General features: G+C 40.3%; 1 protein-coding gene across 3 annotated transcripts in view; it reads right to left on the bottom strand.

The window, feature by feature from the left end:
- Window positions 1–21,240, bottom strand: part of MLLT3 (MLLT3 super elongation complex subunit) — a 344,116-nt gene that overhangs the window by 6,583 nt on the left and 316,293 nt on the right. For all 3 annotated transcript variants that reach the window (XM_063914163.1, XM_063914164.1, XM_063914165.1), the window contains exons 10-11: window positions 17,773–17,844; window positions 15,637–15,708 (exon numbers count right to left, since the gene is read on the bottom strand). In XM_063914163.1, coding sequence (XP_063770233.1) covers window positions 15,637–15,708; window positions 17,773–17,844 — 144 coding nt within the window. The remainder of the gene's footprint in view (window positions 1–15,636; window positions 15,709–17,772; window positions 17,845–21,240) is intronic.

The raw sequence follows: 21,240 nt of genomic DNA, 5'->3' as shown, positions 1-21,240 counted from the left end.
CATGTTAAACATCCCTGATCCAACCATCTGGGGATCACACCATTGCACCAATACATCTTTGATGTACAGGGGACATAAGGGAAGAGGAAGAGGCATCTGACCACGTTACTATTTGTACTGCTCATTACACCCCCTAATCAATGTACTACTCACAAAAGGCCTGGTATTTTCAGTTGTGATAAAGACTTTATGTAATGCAACTATAATTTATCCTGTGTTAAGTCTGCACAGTACTTGGTGTTACCGGCTGGTCATGCATTATTACACTGATATTTTCAGCCAACTAAGCAATGGTTGCTCATCTATTTTATTATATTTATTTATTTTTTGCATATTGAGCAAATGCAGACACATTAAAGGCAATTATTACATGCTATTTTTTTCCACAGCTGATACACACACACACACACACACACACACACACACACACACACACACACACACACACACACACACACACACACACACACACACACACTAGGTGGAAGGAGCAAAAAAGATTTGACACTGAAATACTGACAAAGTTTAGCTGCCAGAGAGCGGTAGTGGATAACAGCAGTGAAATAATGTCATGTGTGGCTCTTTGCGGTATGATGCATGCAGAGATGTGTTGTGGTAGAGGATTAAGCAGAACAGATGAGGCATTTTTCTACTGCTCAGATTGTAACGGTTTAACATTTAATGTGCCGTTAAAGACTTGGCTCTATAGTAATAAAAGTGTTACAAGGAAAAGTTCTAATTTATTTTTGACTTGTATCATTAGTTCTTATTTTCTCGTAGATATGTTTCAGCAATATGTGACAAACAGCATGGACGAGAGCCATTTACTGGATACATAGTTCATGTTCTTCCCTACAAATATGGTGTGATAGGCAATTACTCGGTGATGATTCAGTGTTCACCATACGCCAAATGAAACCTGTGCTTGTGTAGCTGAGATTTACCCTTCTTCAGGGTTGCGGTAACCATTACACAGCTTCCTAGTGTGCCAGGTATTTGGGGTGTCATAATTAAGAATGTCTATTTATTACATACTTACTCTGTTTCCTGCTGGCGGCACCTGTGGACCTATTATTTAACAGCTGCAAGCCACTGCACAGCTTACACGATTCACAATTAACAGTCTGCCTTTCAGATTGTCTAATAATCCTTTGCAAACTGAGCCACAATTACGATATGGCAATCTTCCCTTTAAATCCACTTATGCTGCAACAACCCAGCAGGAAAGGAGGTGGTAGAAGAGATGACTTTGCTGCTGGAAAAATGCCTTTATCACTCTAGCCCCTGGCACTTAATGTTTATCCGGACCGAAGGTCAACGGTAATCATGTCAATATTCATAATGTTGACACCAGAATATCACCAAGGTTCATAATGTCAACAGGTACTAAGCTGACATCCTCAAACTGTTGACAGGTTTACAATGTCAGCATTCTGAAGATGCTGACTTTCTGCATGTCAACAACTGATGACACAGTAGTAAAGTCAATGGACATGCGCAAAGTCTCTATGTTAAAATCAGCAGTCTGATTCCCAATATTATAGATGTCAATGCAGCACCTGCCGTGAAACCTCAACCACAATGTATCCACACTGTAAAGAAAAGATGAAGGGCGCACAGCATGAGTATTATATAAAAAAAACACTTTTACTTGTTATATGCTCACATATATCTAAAGAAGTTAAAATCCAGTATATGTCAGATTGAGCCCCATCACGTGCATCTAGATCACACTTGTCAGCAAGTCTCCTGGCTCTCACACAGTCTATATGCAATAGCAGTAAACCACATTAGTCAGAAACTGTGTATAATCGTCCCATTAACCACGCCCAACGCATTTAGTCACTGAGGACTTCGTCAGGGGGGGTAGCTTTATGTTGCATTTCCAGTGGAAAAGGAAATAATTCCTTGTTAATTTAAGTTCTAACAACTGCATAAAAAAATAACAACTCAGGCTCAGCGTACTAGGAGGGGCAGATGTATTAAGCCTGGAGAAGTGATAAAGCAGTGATAAGTGGAAGGTCTTAATGCACCAGCCAATCAGCTCCTAACTGTCAATTTACATATTGGAGCTGAATGGCTGGTATGTTATCACCTTGCACTTATCACTGCTTTATCACTTCTCCAGGCATAATACATCTGTCCCCGGTGAGAGTAATCTGCAGGCAGCCTCAAGCCCCTTGGCGAGAGGTATGCTGGTGCACAACTAACGACATCAAGCGCACACAATAGACACTGAGTTGGCAGAGAAGGCAATTATCATTTCCATTATCTGAATGTACTGGTTTCTCTAATAAATGGTGAACTACATACCAGTCTGTCCAAGAAATCCTGAGAGAAACACCATCCTACATTATACCAGTCAACATCCCTCCACCAAAAGAGGGCTTCTGTATTCACTATTTCTACAGGTACACAGGCTCTCTGACAATTTGGAAAACTCTGCTCATGAAATTGACTTGATGGTCGAACATTTCAGAGCCAGGGGCTTTCACCATCTGAAATTCATCAGAGCCCAAGCCAAAGTACTTACAGAGGACAGAAGCTCTGCGAACTTCCAAATCTAATAGAGAAAGTTCTTCCAAGAAAATTTTGTTTGTACAGCGGTACACCACAGCCAGTTCTGCCATTGTGCAGATGGCAAAGGAACTTTGGCCCATTGAGTCCTCTGATGCTGACCTTAATGTTTTTAAAAACATGACTCTCATGCCCAGTTTCTTAAGGAAGAGAAAATTAAAGGACTGATTGGTCCATAACGACATTATTGGCTTTCTATCCATTAATCCAAAAAATGCCCTATCCAGAAAGTCTGGATGCTACAAATGTACTAAGTGTACCATTTGTGGGTATTTTGAGAATGGTAAATTTCTTCTCCCACACATACTGGTAAACGGATTCCTATCCATCAGGTATTGACCTGTACCAGTTCCTTTTGTCATATACTTGATCCAGGTTCCTGTGCGGTCTCCTTTATGGTATCCGGTCTCTAGCTCGACCACACTTAGGTCGTTAAGTAGGTAAGTCGACATGGTTTCTAGGTCGACATGGTCCTCAACTGGCAGCTTCATTAAACGGTAACTGCAAAATGCCAGTGTCAACGTCTACAGTGAAGAGGCGACTCCGGGATGCTGGCCTTCTAGGCAGAGTGGCAAAATAAAGCCATACCTGAGACTGGCCAATAAAAGGAAAACATTAATATGAGCATTTCAAATCAAACATAGCTTGGCTACTCTTCATTACAAAGTCATCGACAAGGTCGCTAATAGACTGAGAGGGGAGGGGGAGACTGGTGATAGGGCCAGAGAACTCTTAAAATGTGAGGCAAGGTGGATAGACCGCCTCAATACTATCTCTCCTGGTGGTCTCGAGAACTTCAGCCTGATTTGCTTTTTGTCATTTCTTCAGGATTGTTTGTGTACTGTTCTTTCTGCATTTAGATGATTATGGCAATCTTTACCCTACATGGTCTTGTTTTTTGTCTATTTTGCAGTTGTTTTTTTCTTCTGGATTTTTTTTTAATTGCTTGGTCCATATGCCATTCAATATAATGTGTTGAATTGTGTGCATTTATTGTACTGACTTTCATGGAGACACCTGAAGGCAGGTGTATCATCAATTGCCTCTGGCAGTTATGCTACTGTACTTACACTCTGTCCCCTTGTTCTCCAGCAGATTTAGTATTTTATTATGCACTTTGAGGGTAATTCAGAGTTGATCGCAGCAGCAAATTTGTTAGCAGTTTGGCAAAACCATGTGCACTGCAGGTGGGTCAGATGTAATATGTGCAGAGAGATTTAGATTTGGGTGGGGTTTGTTCAAACTGAAATTTTAATTGCAGTGTAAAAATAAAGCAGCCAGTATTTACCCTGCACAGAAACAATATAGCCCACCCAAATCTAACTCTCTCTGCACGTTGCATCTGTCCCACCTGCAGCGCACATGGTTTTTGCCCAATTGCTAACAACTCTGAATAACCCCCTATGACCCCTGGTTTGTCAGCGGATTCAGTGTTACACTATGCATTTTATGATTCAACTCTGTATCATATGTATTATTGCCAGCTTCTCCATTACTATATATTGCTACTTTGCATTTTTGGGTGATGATTGTCACTTGCTGCTAGGTTACCGCACTGAAGTCTGAGTGCGCACATCACTGATGTCTTTGGACCCAGACCAGCAGCATGCAGAGAAGCCAGTCAGGTCACTCAGGTGATGGTGTTATAAAGGTAAAACATTTGTTTATATTTTTATAATCCTAACGAAAGTCATTAAGTCTGAAACGTTAATCTAGGAGGGGGCTCCTGTTGGATTTATTGTGTTTTTTATGAAGCACTGTGAGTGCTGCCCTACAACAGAGGAGATATATATATCTAGATAGATAGATAGATAGATTGCTAAAGATCCACAATAAGGATGCACTCACCAGGGACTTTATCTTATGCAAACAGTTCCATAGAAACCTTTATTACTCACAACACCTGCATCATAACATGGTCAGTCGACGTTTCGGTTATCAGAACGTAACCTTCTTCAAGACAGCATGTCCAAACAGGTAGACAGAGACATACTGAGAGCTGCACTGGTTCTCCATATATACCTTCCCAGATCACCTAATTAGCTCCACCCAATTTACAGGTGAATCAATCACCGGCCTACTAAACACATCACTACCCTCCTCCAGGTACAGAGGGGTGACCCTTTTTAACTCACAACACTAGATCAGCAAAAAGCGCCATGTATCTGGCAATACTCAGACCAAAAGAAAGAAAACATTTACTTACAACGCAGCTTGACTTCCGGTATACGTTCCAAATACCTGGAAATCAACCGTGAGTGCGTTCCACCGGCCGGAAGTGCATCAGGAAGCGCTCACACGGCGTGCTACTATGAATCCCATCCTTGCTTATGGGTAAACATATGAGATGGAACATTATTAACCCACATCACTACAGTTTATGTCCTTTGGTTAGCATATAAGGGTAAACCAGGCAGCCCACATAAACAAATAGTATTAAAAACAACACATAACAAAACACTACATAACAAAAACTATCCTAATAATTAATTAATAATAGGTCTGAGGCATAATACATCTAGAGATACTCATCCTCCAAATGTAAAAAAAAATTTCAAAAACTTTGGTCTTGTATACAGCAGCATACAATGACCCCACTAATAAGCAGCTATCAAAAATTAGCAAGCACCTTCAAAAATTTCTCCTACAATCAGTTACACAAAAATAGTGCATAACTGTATTTAAAATGTAATTTAAAAGATTCGACACACACATAAGTTAGAAAACGTACCGCAAGTGGCGTTATTAACCACCGTAAGTATAACACATGCATAAAATTAAACCGGACTTCACCGCGTCTGACGGTGCTTCACTGCTGCATGGTGATCCACACACTGGGCCACATTATATATATATATATATATATATATATATAATATGCTCCAACATCTGCCGGTACTCCACATAATTCAGCAACATGCTCTGGTGCTCAGTTCATAATTTAAGCATATATCCAACAAGAGAAACAGCACTCAGAGACTAGTAAAAATTTGAGAAACAAACTGTATTCCACAGATACAGGTCAAACATCCCCGAGGGAACAACCACTTCGTCAGGACCACATACAAGTGCAGCAAACGTTTGCTGCACTTTTATGTGGTCCTGATGAAGAGGAAGGGGCTGTTGCCCCGAATGCGTTTGCCCTGTGTCTGTGGAATACAGTTTTTACATTTTTACGAGCCTCCGAGTGTCGTTTCTCCTGTTGCATATATACTGTATATATATATATAATGTGTATGTGTACAAGGAACGAGATGGCACTCAGAGAGAAAATAGATAGTGGTGCCCGGTTCATATAATGCATACAGCAACACTGCCTTTAAAAAAAAAAATAGCACATAAGAAACCAGCACTCATGTTTATCAGCTTTACTGGTGATCACATAGATTCCAGGCTAGCCCCTCAGGAAAACTAATTAGCCTTTGATTAATATGATGGCTGTTGGGCAGGCTACTGCCACTGATGGATTGTTTTACTAACATGGAATCTATGTGATCTTGAATAAAGCTGCTAAACGCGAGTGCTGGCTTTTTTTTTTTTTTAAGTGAATGTTGCTCTCTCACTCTATATGTATATCGCAAATAAACTAATAAAATAATTACTCGAGTAAAAATAAATATACAAAAGAGCTGCTTTCAAATATACAGTATTGATGCACTTGGCCGTTGGTTGCACTTTCAGGATTATTTGATTATGATTTGTTTTCTTGTGTATCTAGAGTTCTAGACCCACGGGCTTCTTGAGAGGAAGTAATTGTTTTATTTTACTAAAGTCTAGCATGTGTGACAACTGTGGGTGGAGGAACAACAGGTGGGAGTGACTTTTCCTAGTGCACCTTGCACTGGCCCTGCCCTTCTTCTCTATCCAACAGATATCTAATTTTTGCCACTGAAAATGTTAATTATGACTGTCTGGTAAGGTTGACGTTTACAATTCAGACAGACAGACCTAGATTACATTAGTTTGCTTGGCTCTGCAAAAGAAAATTCTGTGGACTTAGATAACCACAAATGGGTTTGCCTCTCCTCCACACCATCAACACAGCATGAAAAACACAGGTTGCTTTTAACAAAATCTACAGAGAAGTTTGCTTTCAGCAAAATAAATGATCATGCTGCAGTGGGTACAGTATCTTGATCCAAACTTCTGGCAACATCCTTGATATTAATTTCAATTAATGAGCTTTTGATACAGAGGCAATCACTGTATCTTTATACTAAAACTTGTTATACCAAGGACAGACAGTACCAATGTGCTATTAGTTTGAGGCACACAGAAAATAAAATAGGCCACTACAGGTTGAGTACTACAGGTTGAGTATCCCTTATCCAAAATCCCACATTTTTGGGTCCCCTACTGAGATAATGACATATATATTGTATATATTGTATATTATGTGTTTATATAGATACTGTATTACCTTAGGAAGGGTTCGTATCAGTGGTGGTTACACTGTGGAATTTCTTTCTGCATTATCATAGAAATTTCTCTAAATAAGTTTACAAAAATGTTGTCTTTCTCAGAAGAAATTGTATGTGCAGCTATAAGTAGTCAAAGAGGTAATTAATCTGGGCAATGTACAGTATCCCATAGCTATTTTGTGTCTTACAACTTTACTATGAAGAATTATTTTGTTCCTTTATTCTTTACAGTTTATGGTTTCCTTGAAAATCCAGACACAACATTGTGGTATGAAACATACTCCCAAGACCCTCTAATTACCATTGATATTACTCCCACTGTGGGTGGCTGTGATACAGTATGTAGCTCCAAGTCTAGTTATGTTATATATTTACTAATACGTGGATATTGTCCATACCATGTCTATATGTGACATTGACGCATTTTGTACTTTAAAGTTTTTATATTATTACTGTCATATGTGTCACACTTGTTTTTGATACATTGTATATTCTTGCTTCAATAAAGAAAAACATTTTTTTTTTAAATGCAGACAGTGAAAGTGGTCACTTTCTGAGAATCTCACCAAAGCGCCATTATCATAAGATTTTGATAGCAGAACCAAAGTGTAGCTGTAAGAATGGTGCAATAAAAACTGAGAGCACTTTATTAGCGATGCTTAAAGAATCTACAGTAAAAACATCCACTTCAGAGACATTAGAAAAGAGTTTCCCATACCTCACAAAAAAATTTTTTTTTTAAAAATATTACATTGAATTCTTTGAAAGTCTTTTTGACATTTCATGGATAACTCCAATGGGAAAAGTCTGCAACAGCCTAAGTTTGTCATAAAGTTTTCTTTAGCTTTACTGTACTTCAAAGAGTGCTACCAAATTCCTTCTAGGCCCAGTCATGTGATTATCTATGAATCGCTAAACAAAATGGCAAGTAGGAAAGCAGAGGTAATTTGCAAAGTGCTTGGCTCACAACTGCAAATTCTGGGTTATTTAAAAAAATAATAATATGAAAATACACTTTACATGTCATGAAATTCCATTGGTAACCTTAACTCATATTTCATGGAAGACCTGGACATCTGGTAATAGCACACACCAAAATGAAAATATGTTTTACATTTTTAGCACGGCTTAGTCAGGGTTGCGTATGAAATCCCGGGAGTCAGCATCCAGTCAAAATCCCGACGGATCATAGTAAGCATTTTAATGCTAACCCACTCCTCCCTCAGCCTAACCATAACCCTTCCTTCCCCAACAGCCTAATCCTAACCCCAATCCCAGTACTTCCCTTCAAAACTCGTCGGGATTTGGCCGGTCAGGATTCTGACTGCATTCCCTTAGCCATAATGCAAGATTAGGAACCAGCAAAATATGTATCTCTTTAGTAGAAACAAATTCTGCCATTTTGTAGACAGAAAATTTACTGACAACTACATGTCAGTAGGACAGCGAGAGTTACATCAAAGAAAGTGTATACAAAACATAGAAAACCATGTGCACACTACTATATACCCCCGGTATGATCACAGACTGAACATCCTGCTTTTATATGAAACATCTCAGAATTGTACTTATTTTAAAATTGTGGAGAAAAAAAAATATGTACATAGGCAAACTGTAGAAGATGTAGGTGAGGAATCATCCAACATTATATGTACAAACACATTATTCTAATGCATAGTGAGCTTTTCTCAATTCCTGGCTCATAATTCTACAAACGTTTCCACTGACTAGTTTCCCAAGAGCGTTTATGTATCCTGGACTGTAAAGTCAGTGTCAGTGGAGAAGCATTTTTAGTAACACAGTGATTTAATGGTGGTCAAGAGTCTACTTGGGGACAGGAGGGGAGGGATTAATAGAATTGCCTAATTTGTAGGTACTGGTAAAATTTGGGGATATGGAAGGTAACCCAAATTTGGAGATCTTGAATGTTGGAAATGTTTCTCTGGCTGCAACACTGCAGAAGAATATTTCGTTTCCGTATAATCCAGTGATGGAAGTCTTGTGGACAGATATCCAGGTGGAGTAATGGGTTTTGCCTTGAAGGAATGAGCCGTGAAAGGAGTTAAGCAATTTAAAGGATGAATGTCCCATACAGAGAGTGGAAAAGGCTATGTTGGGAAGAGCTATGCGATATGCTTCAGTAACCAGCGTAGTGATGCACTTTAAGCCTAAAATGTCTTCTTCTATGTTGATTCAATGTCCTTACAGATTTGTTTTAATTGTGGAACTACAACTACAAAAAATAAACTTCAGTTCTGCTTAATAGCAGCATTCCTAATCTGTTTCCACTGTCAGCACTATGGTTATAGTACCCTTTTTCAAACCCTTACCTAAGCGTTTACTTGAAATTGTACAGTATATCTTGTAAAAGAGAAGTGGAAAGGTTGGGAGGGGGATTCTCAGCATTTTTGTTCCTGAACTCGGTCTCCTCTCTAATGGACAAGAGGATAAACTTCAGAAGCCTCTTTTTGGCTCTTTGATAGTGGGAGTGTAATAAAGCATGATTTTATTTTTATGGTAGTGTCCTGTATCTTCCTGCAATGCTTTTGTTTCTTTCCGATATTTGCAGTCCTACTCAAGTAGTGTTACTGTGGAAATTATTTACCGCTATTACTTCTGTGGAAAATGAGTGCAAATTGATTACATACTATAAATTGCTCTCAGACCATTCCAGAAGATGTGTAGAACTTTGCATATAGTTATTAATCAGGAGTGAATTTGGGCCTGCGCTATACAATTATTTTGTTCTAGCTTCTTCACAGTAGAAAAAGGGTAATCCCGACAATGTTTGATGCTTTAGTTTTCCTTGGTAATGTTTCATAGCTGGTCCTGTCATAGGGAAACTCTGGATAGGACCTCCTTGGTTTGTTGTGCAGCGCATATTGTTGACGCGCAAATGTTTGGATGGCTGTAGCTGCTTATGTGTAGGTCTTCTTGTAAGTAGACATCTTTTCTTTTCTGAAGGTCTAGATAAGATCATTGGTGTTTTCATGTCAGAAGGGTGCAGGCCTTGTTGTGTCTTCTATGGCCATAAAATGGAAAGCAACGAATGTTGGAATCATGTAATAAGGATGCTCCCTACTATTAGTTCTTTATGGGCATGTTGTTCGTATTGCTCAAAGCTTTCTTGCTGGGTAGATGCTGTGGCCTAAATAAGCATTATGTTTATGTATCTGCAGCCTCCATGGACTACTTCAGGATAATATTCTCTGCTAAGGGCTGTCTTGGAGAGCTGTTTGCTGTGAGAGTCTCACATTGCTGGTGGTGTCCCAAAAGGTCAATAAATGAAAAATGTCAGGGACCCCTCAAGAGACCTTATAAGATATTATTGCAGTGAAAGCCTGGGTAGCCTCAAATGCTTGTGGTCAATCTTGAAGGCAAGCAAAACGATTTAAGCTAAGAATTTGTTATTTATTTAATAAATTACATATTTTTTGCATTTTCTGTGAATGTCACTAACTCTTTCAAAGCTATATGCAATCCAAGTACCAATTATTTTTAGGAGCATTTAAGCTTACAATGACTACCTATAGTACTCTCTTTAAATTGCTGAAAATTCACTGTTTCTCAAATGTTTTGACATGTGGTTCTGAGACTTTGGAAAGATTTAAACACAGATGCAAAATATATATATATTCACTTGGGCATTTGAGTACAGCTATTAATTCTCCATTATATATTTATGTGAAGGCTACATGAAGTTATTATAATATTTTTGTTTTAAATTGTAGATGGCTAGGAGTGCTATGGAAACGATTTTGATTATTTCAGCTGAGAAATCATTCTCTTAGGTAAAAGAAAATTGCTTTTGCTTTAAGGAGCATTAAAATACAAATAAAAAAACACAAGTCTGTCACTATGTTTAAATAAATGTTTTATCATGATATAAAGCATTAAATGTGCATGTGCTGTTCATTTACTCTGGTACTGAATGAATGTAATCTTGAAACCATATAAACTTGTGTCTACAGGCCAATGGACGGGATTTTCTCTCCTCCTGTCAACAAGCAATCTTTACTTACATCCCTAGAGGCTTTTATTTCTGCACCTGGTGAGGTTATTCCATGTATTTTCTTCTTTGTGGGATTTTTGTACATTACGTATTTGTATAGCTTATCCATCAAAGAACTTAGGTGAACTAAGTGCTACTCTGAAGATTTATATTTTTCTTTAAATTCACAAGAAACACCTGTAGCTATAATAAAATAACTGTAGCTAGTACATGCATTATCTGAGGAGATTTTACAGAAATGTGTAGTTGCCTTCTCAATTTTCTTTTTTATTTTAACCCCAAAAGGTTTACTTCTTCAAAGCTGGTAAATAGACGATGAGAAAATGTTTCTGTATACATCAAGATAAAAGCCAAAAATATGTACTTAGATCCCTTTAAACACGTAGACATACCTCTATCAACCTTTGAAACCTTTATGCATGCACAGCTGCTAATATTGCAATCTATATATATATATATATATATATATATATATATATATATATATATATATATAAATGCGAAAGCCCTCGCTCACTCACTGACTGACTGCCTCATCACTAATTCTCTTACTTCCCGATATGTTAGGAAGCTGAAATTTAAAAGGTATTCTTCAGGTGGGAAATATGAAAATTACGTAATTAGAATATTAATAAATCTCCCATAAGGGGATGAAAATGAGGTTGACATAATGACGTTATTACCACTGCATGGCTTGCAGTCAGAAACAACCGTGTGAAGAACGGGTAGAACAGCTAGTTCATAGATGTAAGCATTTATGTGTGTGTGTGTGTGTGTGTGTGTGTGTGTGTATATATATATATATATATAGATAGATAGATAGATAGATAGATATATATATATATAGAGAGAGAGAGAGAGAGATATCTATCTTTTAAAGTATATTTCCACTTTCAATAGGACAGTAAAGATTTGCTCCATAATGGGTGCATTTTAGGTATTTTCCCATAAGTAACCTAGCTGTAACATATTAGAAGATTTTCACAATACCAAAATATACTGTAGTAATGAATCTTTAATTTTTGTAACACTACCTACAAAGGGAAAAATTTTATTTTAACTTAAGCTGTGTGAATAAATATTTGAAGTGAATGAAATCTAAATATCACTACTGCAAGACTATCAGAACAGAGCTGGCAAGAGAGATCATTCCCCCCCCCCCCCCCCCCCCCCCGCCTCCCCTTCTGGCCATCATCTGTGGCACTCCTGTGTTTACATATGTGAACTGCAAATAGACAACTATCCGCTTCATGGTCAGAATTAGGACTAACCTCTAGAAGAAACAGACACCAGTCTGCAGCCAGCTCTAGGCTAACATTTCATACAGCCTATGGGGTATATGCAATTGCTGTCGAATTGCCGAAAATGTCGAAAAACTGGTCATTTTCGACACAAAAAAACTGTCGAATTTGATTCGACAATGCAATACAGTACTTTGACAAAAAAACCTGCCGTTTCATTTTCGACTTTTGGCAATTCGACATTTTTTAAATTCGACATGTCTGCAATGTTAAAATGCGGCTTTTCGACAAAAGTATATTCAATTGAAGAACGTCGATTCGACAACAGTGCTTTTCGACAGTCATTTCGTCAATTTCATTCCGCCTCATTTTTCTGTCGTGATCTAATTAAAATGTTTAAAAACATGTATTTTTTGGTGCTTTTTTTATTGCTAATAGCATATCTATTTATATTTGAAGGCATTATCTACTTGGTTTGTCTATTTAGGAGCCACAAGTATTATTTAATCGTTTTTTTTAAAATAATATATATATTTTTTTACTAACTACAATAATATGGAGAGATCAGTGGATGTTTTTCAGTTGGAAGGGGTGTGAAATGGGTAAAAATCCTGAAAAAAATTGCGTGGGGTCCCCCCTCCTAAGCATAACCAGCCTCGGGCTCTTTGAGCCGATCCTGGTTGTAAAAATACGGGGGGGAAATGACAGGGGTTCCCCCGTATTTTAACAACAAGCACCGGGCTCTGTGTCCGGTCCTGGTGCCAAAAATACGGGGGACAAAACACGTAGGGGTCCCCCGTATTTTTCACACCAGCACCGGGCTCCACTAATCAGAGAGATAATGCCACAGCCAGGGGACGCATTTATATTGGTCCCTGCGGCCGTGGTATTAAATCCCCAACTAGTCACCCCTGGCCGGGATACCCTGGAGGAGTGGGGACCCCTTAAATCAAGCCCCCCCCCCCCCTCCAGCCACCCAAGGGCCAGGGGTGAAGCCCGAGGCTGTCCCCCCCATCCAAGGGCGGCAGATGGGGGGCTGATAGCCAGTGTGTAAAATTAAAGAATATTGGTTTTTGTAGAAGAACTACAAGTCCCAGCAAGCCTCCCCCGCAAGCTGGTACTTGGAGAACCACAAGTACCAGCATTCGGGGGGGGGGGGGGGGGGACGGGCCCGCTGGTACCTGTAGTTCTACTACAAAAAAAATACCCAAATAAAAACAATACACACACACCGTGACAGTATAACTTTATTACATACATGCACACCAACATACATACATACTTACCCATGTTGACACGAAGAGTCGGTCCCCTTCTCCACGTAGAATCCACGGGGTACCTGTAAATAAAATTATACTTGCAACAATCCAGTGTAGAGCGGTCGTCTTCTTTGTTTGTAATCCACGTACTTGGCAAAATAAAAAAACGCAAAACACGATCCACGCACTGAAAGGGGTCCCATGTTTACACACGGGACCCCTTTCCCCGACTGGCGGGACCCCCCGTGACTGCTGTCAAAGAGGATCCCTTCAGCCAATCAGGGAGCGCCACGTCATGGCACTCTCCTGATTGGCTGTGCGTGCCTGAGCTGTCACTCAGGCGGCGCACTCAAGATACAATGTAGCACATAGGCGCTCCACTGTATCCAATGGTGGGAACTTTGTGGTCAGCGGTAGACCGCGAGGTTATGTGGGGTCACTCTTGTGGTCTACCGCTGACCGCAAAGTTCCCACCAATGGATACAATGGAGCGCCAATGCGCTACATTGTATCTTGAGTGCGCCGCCTGACTGATGTTCAGACGCGCACAGCCAATCAGGAGAGTGCCATGACGTGGCGCTCCCTGATTGGCTGAAGGGACCCTCTTTGACAGCAGTCACGGGGGGTCCCGCCAGTCGGGGAAAGGGGTCCCATGTGTAAACATGGGACCCCTTTCAGTGCGTGGATTGTGCTTTGCGTTTTTTTATTTTGCCAAGTACGTGGATTACAAACAAAGAAGAGGACAGATCTACACTGGATTGTTGTGAATATAATTTTATTTACAGGTACCCCGTGGATTCTACGTGGAGAAGGGGACCGACTCTTCGTGTTAACATAGGTAAGTATGTATGTATGTTGGTGTGCATGTATGTAATAAAGTTATACTGTCACGGTGTGTGTGTGTTTATTGTTTTTATTTGGGTATTTTTTTGTAGTAGAACTACAGGTACCAGCGGGCCGTTTCCCCCCCGCATGCTGGTACTTGTGGTTCTCCAAGTATCAGCTTGCGGGGGAGGCTTGCTGGGACTTGTAGTTCTTCTACAAAAAACAATATTTCATTTTACACTCCGGCTATCAGCCCCCCATCTGCCGCCCTTGGATGGTGGGGGGACAGCCTCGGGCTTCATCCCTGGCCTTGGGTGGCTGGAGGGGGGGGGACCCCTTGATTTAAGGGGTCCCCACTCTTCCAGGGTACCCCGGCCAGGGGTGACTAGTTGGGGATTTAATGCCACGGCCGCAGGGACCAATATAAATGCGTCCCCCGGCTGTGGTATTATCTCTCTGGCTAGTGGAGCCCGGTGCTGGTGCTTTTGTCCCCCGTATTTTTGGCACCAGGACCGGACACAGAGCCCAGTGCTGGTTGTTAAAAAATGAGGGAACCCCTGTCATTTCCCCCCCCCCGTATTTTTACAACCAGGACCGGCTCAAAGAGCCCGAGGCTGGTTATGCTTAGGAGGGGGGACCCCACGCAATTTTTTTCAGGATTTTTTGAACACTTTTGTGCCATCCATTAAGTCAAATCCAGGCCGCCCACTATTCGTCAATTGGTCCGTTTTTCAACAGCGGGACTGTCTAATCCGTTACTTATTGAATATGTCGAATTCGGGTCCCGGCGGGAGGGTTTCGACTGTCGAATTGTGTTGAATCCAAAAACGGTCGAATTCCGCAATTGCATATACCCGTATGTTTGTTTGTACATATGTAACTAGCGCTGCAATACTATTGGCAACTCAGTTGTGCCCTACCTCTCCCCTTTGTAGTTGCAATGCTAAAGTATGGCATGGTGTAGATTTTAGGTAAATGGGGTATTTATTCAGAAAACGCCTACACTCTGTTGTGTAGTTTCAGGTGCACCTAAAATACTAATTTTATAAATAACTATGCATGTTCAATGATGAGTAGGTATTTCCCTAATAGCCCATTTAATGATGAGTCTCCCAAGGATTTGACCCTAATGTTCTATGTTGGTAACAGAGTCTCCCATGTTTTTACATATAATTTATTTAAAAAAATGGATTTTAACTCTTAACTAATAAAAACAATTAGCTTAAGTTTCTTTTTATTTAATAGTTTAAATTTTAATAGTTGTGTACTTGTCTACTTTACCATATATATCATGTGTTTACCTGCTGAAGTACATGTCTTTCTCTTAGAGTCATTAATCGTCTGTGAAGCTCGACTAATTCATCTAGGTATGCCTGGAAAGGAAAATATACACATATGTAAATGCTATAAAGAAAGGTCATATACAAAACAGTAGGGCAGTGGTTCCCCAACTGTGTGTCTTGGCACCCTGGGCTGCCCTAGAACACTTGCAGGGGTGCCTTGGGTTGTTGGTCCAGGACCTATTCAAATAATTCATAGTCAGTGCAATAGGCAAATTCAGTGCTTGTGGCCACCAGTCATAAAATACGTGGACAAACAGAAGCAAATCTTGTCCCTCACCACATAATTGAACCTTAGAAAAACACAATTTACTTAATTTTTTATACATTTTTCATTAAGGCACTTTTTTGGCCTAGGGGTACCATGAAGAAAATTCTGACACTGTAGGGTGCCGTGATTCAAAAACGTTTGGGAACCACTGCAGTAGGGGTATGCAGGAGAGTTGCTGACATTATGTATATCTATATTTCATATATTTGCAAAGCAATTTAACAGAACTTGGTGTAAAACAGTGTGGTTTATGTTTTCTTTCTATAGCAGTGACAGAACATAACTGATATGCTTTTATAATTAGTATATATAATATTATATTGGTGATTTGTACAGATACAAAGTAGAACTCCCTAACTGTGATTATTTTTACTTATTTCCTTTGTACCATAGCTGAGCAGTTATCTTTTTGGATATATATTTTGTTGAAAAACAGAAACACATTTAAAACTGAAATTTCATAATTAGCTACACTTATAAAATGAAATCAACCCATGAAATATGCCCAAACATTTATTCTGAAATGCTAACATTTGCAGCAATACTATGGGGGATATTCATAGGCGTGCGCACAGGCACCCCCTAATGTCTGGCACCCGATCTCACATGCCTGATGCACACAGGCACCCCCTAATGTCTGGCACCCGATCTCACATGCCTGATGCAGTGAGCAGGCTGATTACTGTCCCCTCTGCGCTGCACCCTGTCAGGACTGTATTACTGACCGGACGCCTGGGTTAATCAAGGGTGCCACTGCCACCGGCTTTCAAACTCCCGACTCCACCTCCATGTACAAAAACAGCGTGATGTGATGATTACGTCATGCTGCTCGCACGCCCACCCGTCACACCCGCCACACGCCCACCTCTCGCCTTCTATGCTATGCCAACGCCAGCCACTGATGAGGATCAGCATGCAGCCAGCGTTCCTCTTAGGAAGACAAATTCAATACTGGCAGGCGGTCGTCAGCAACATTGACACGTCTCTCGTTTCTCCAGCAGCAGCAGTACTAGTCTGCGACTCTCAGTGTCAGTGAGTGACTGACTTGTAAGTAAGCTGCTGCAGCTTGCAGGGGAAAGAGAGGGGGAGCCAGACCAGGCTGAGGAGGAGTAGTATAATTGCAGTGAGTGCCATCAGGGGTGTTTGTTTGGTGCACACCACAACATCTGACAATGTATTTGCTTTATTAGGATTGCTACAAGGGTGGATATTTTATATTGCGTTGACCGTCAATAGATGGTGCTAGACACGCCCCAAAAGGCGGTGCTAGACACACCCATCCGACGGTGCACCCCCTAATAAAATGTGCTGTGCACGCCTATGGAGATATTCAATTGTTTGAAAAGTCGGTTGGGTGTCTGTTTTTTCCTGTGTATTAGATAGGAAAAAACAAACACCCAACTGACTTTTCAGACAATCGAATACCCCCCTAAATGTGTGTATTTATTGGTTGCTCATCTGAGTTTTGAGTCATACATAGTTTAAAGTTACTGTATTTGTTTTTGTTTTTTTGTTTTTTAAGGGATAGCTAAGATCTTTTCCACTGAGTTTAATTTGAAGAAACAAAGATAAAAGTCTTTAGACCCAAATGCAACAGGGGAAAAGTAGATGAAGGGCTTCCAGTGCAGGGAAAAACAAACACTTCAATGGACATACAGAAAGCACACTTTTAACACATTGAAAGCAATAAATAAGAACACAGCGTTCAATAAACAAACTGTGGCTAGACAAATCATTCAAAAGCACTGTTAGCCTATTAGTTGGAAAGCTCATCCCAGAGAATGCTGCAGCTGTTAAGTTTCGGCTGGTCGAATATCTATATTTACCTTATCGCAGTCTCCATTTTTTATTTGTTTTTCAGACTTGCTCTGTTTAATTGGGCTCTTTACTTCTAGGATCTGAGAACCACAAAACAATAAAAACAATAACTTTTAGTACACAAAAAGATCTTATTTTTCCATTTAAACACAGGCTGTTTAAAAAAAAAAAAAAACAATTGCGCTCATTAGTTAAGCATGTGTGAAGAGAGGTTACAGCAAATGATACCACATTAGTAAACATCTATAGTCCCTGTGAGATGTGTGAATCAATGTGTCAAATGTAAAAGAGAGGCAATACAACTAGATAAAAAAAAAAAAAAAATCCATAACCCTATGTTGTAAATTTCCAGTCTGGCCTCTGGTGGGACAGATAAAAGCTCTTGACCTCTGGTCTTGCACTTTATGGTTTCTGCCAGGCTCGCTGGAGTTTACAGCGGTATTGTAAGCAAGAAGTGACATTTTGACAAATCAGGCCAACAGATCTGGAGGGAGCAGCTATTACTCATATTTGGGCAGGCCACTTCTCCCATTTGTGATGGTTACAGGTTGCAAAGCTTGTTTTTTATTGACGTCTAAGTTTGCCATGGAGAAGACTATGCATTTAAAACTTTTTACATTCTGGCTAGTTCCATACTTTGTTATAGCAATAAAACGTACACCCGGTATGTATGAACATGTAACATTTATATAAGTAGGTGCTCATTGTAACTGAATAAGGTATGCATCAATCAACAGTAGTGCCAAACTTTCATTATTAACTGAGAGCTCCTCTGGAATCTTTATATAAAAGAAAACATATTGCTGGCTAGCACTTTTTGCCGCTGGATTAAGACCTACATGACAGGGATGAAACAAAGCCACAGCTGTAGTGTCAGCTTTGTATATTGATGATTTACAGGCTGTCCAGCTGACAATAGTTGAAACACCACCAGGACAGAAGACAGAAAATCTAATTGGTTTGAACTCCAAGAAAAAAAGAAAACACTACTTGAAAGAGTATCAGCCTCTCCTTTTAATGCAGGAAATGTGAAATATAACAACTGGAGCAAGAGTATCACCAGTGTCTGACATGTGTAAATGGTTAGCACACATTGATAAGCATACAGAAAAGCATGTAAGCACATGAGTATTGGGAAGAAACCTTCATCCGTCCAGACACAATAAGATAAACTGCATATGAAGAAAGGCTTGAAGGTAGGGTATCTAGCCATACTATAGCAAACAGAACAACTTAAAGGAATGGAAATCACAAATCATTTCCCCCCATTACTATATACACGACAAATGACTTGCCTTACTAACCTTATACTGGTAAATATATTTTTTCCCTATTGTCACTTTTAATGGCAGCAGTAAAAATATGATCATGAGAAACAGTTTCCACGTGTGACTTCACTCGTTTCAAATTTGACAAATTAATTTCAAGTAATTTAAGTAAAGTTCACATGAATATTTTGTAACAAATTAGAAATTAAGCAGTTAGTTAAACTGTATCAGAAACCATATTCCAGGCACAGACTTAAATCCCCCCCCCCCCCAACCACACATAAAAAATGGATTTCAATTTATGAGAAGACAACAAAAATAATTCCTTGTCTTTCCAGGATTATCCTGAACACCACACATTACAACGGCTTTGGGTTACTATAAACAGTGTCATGAGGCTGTGTAATCAGAGCCACTCTTAAGGTCCCCCATACACTACTGCGACGTCTCTGTGGAGAGAAGTTGCATACGATCTTCCTTGATCTGCCCTGCAGCTTCCCAGGCAGCAGGATCGCATACGATATATCATATACAGTCCTTCTGCATATACGATGTATCGTATGCAATCCCAGCCAAGGCTGCCAAATCCGATAAATCTATATTGCAGCCCTTGCGATCTCCGGTTTCGATTCGATGCACACGGGACTGCGCATCGGATCGGAATCAGCAGTAAAACACATGCGATTTGACACTTTTCATCCGATTTCTCAGGGTCGATAAGTCAGAATCGGATGAAAAGGGCCCAAATTGCAATTACTTACGATAAATTACTGCAGGTAATTGTTGGCAAGGACGACAGCTTATCTGGGATTTCGTTTCACCTGCCTCAGGTAGGCAAAACCAGATCCTCGAAAACAGCCCCATTTTCATGCAAAAGCAGAGCTGCGGACGGGAAAACACATAGGGGCAGATGTATTAAGCCTGGAGAAGTGATAAAGCGGTGATAAGTGCACCAGCCAATCAGCTCCAATATGTAAATTGACAGTTAGGAGCTGATTGGCTGGTGCACTTATAACTGCCCCATAGTTCGAAATCCCAGGATTAGCTTCCCTACCTCTCCCTCACTTCTTCCTCTTCTCATCCACTGTACCTCTTACTGCCTCCTTCTCCCTCTCATCCCTAACGGAGGCAGAGGCAATCTCTGGGAGGCTGAGGAAAACATGGGGATGGCAAAGGTACACATGGATGCGGCAGAGGCAACAACACCCATGAGAGAGACTGAGGTAGGTAGAGAGGTACTATACAAAGGAAAAAAAAAAGGAGAGACAGACACGTAGGTGGTGAGTTACAGTCAATCAATAGAGGTTTTTGATGACCACAAAAGCCTACCGTCTTAGCCTACCAATTAGAGGTTGTAGGTAGAGGAGCTAGAGTGCACCCAGTGATGCATCTAATTACATGATGCAGTTCCTGCAGGACAGCACACAAGGCCTGCATGCTGCCTGCTTTAAAAATGTTGCACACCCCCTTGTCTTTTATCCACTAACAAGAAGGGGGATTGTCAGTGCGATCCGCAGTGGACGCTCAGTGCAGAACTTAAAACAATGAGCAAGCGGTAGAAATAACCCCTCCGATGTTGGCATCTTCAATGTCGGGATGTCGTGGTCAGTCATGTGATTGCCATCATCTCGTCCGCCGGCATTTCGTATGTATTCCCTATTGTGGGCTTTTAAGTTTAGGTCTAGACTACTGTGTTTACTCATTACCCTGCTTTCAAGAAGGTGAAAAGTACCTATTCCTTTTACAAAGTGGACCTCAAAATCCCAGGATCCATGTGTGTAGCCACAGAGCTTACAACACCAGCAGCAGCAGAAAGTGGTGAAATCTGCCAGAAGAGGTAAGTTAGAGCAGCATAGTCTGACACCCATCCTGACTTCTGTCGAGTGTGTCTCAAGCAGTTAAGAGCAGACAGTTGATACAGTATGTGCTGCTTCACACTGCTCTCCCAATACTCAGTACATAATATTTCCAAATAAAATAGCTGCATTGGAAGTACACATGACATGACATGCATGATACAGTATGGCATGCTTGGACATGAAGTCAAAGGCTATCGTGACAAGGACACTTTAGCTAGGTCAAAAATAAACTTTTTATTTTTAAAATGTTTACCAGCTGCAGGGGCCAGGGCTCCTGTTCTGTAGGCATGTTTCTTTTCTTTCTTTATGGGAAGTGGGGGTAGTTGGGTATAATTCCCAAATGCATGTT

The sequence above is a fragment of the Pseudophryne corroboree genome, chromosome 1 (assembly GCF_028390025.1).
Source record: "Pseudophryne corroboree isolate aPseCor3 chromosome 1, aPseCor3.hap2, whole genome shotgun sequence".
NCBI lineage: Eukaryota > Metazoa > Chordata > Amphibia > Anura > Myobatrachidae > Pseudophryne > Pseudophryne corroboree.
Note: the sequence above shows the minus strand (reverse complement) of the source record. Positions and strands in the feature narration are given on the sequence as shown.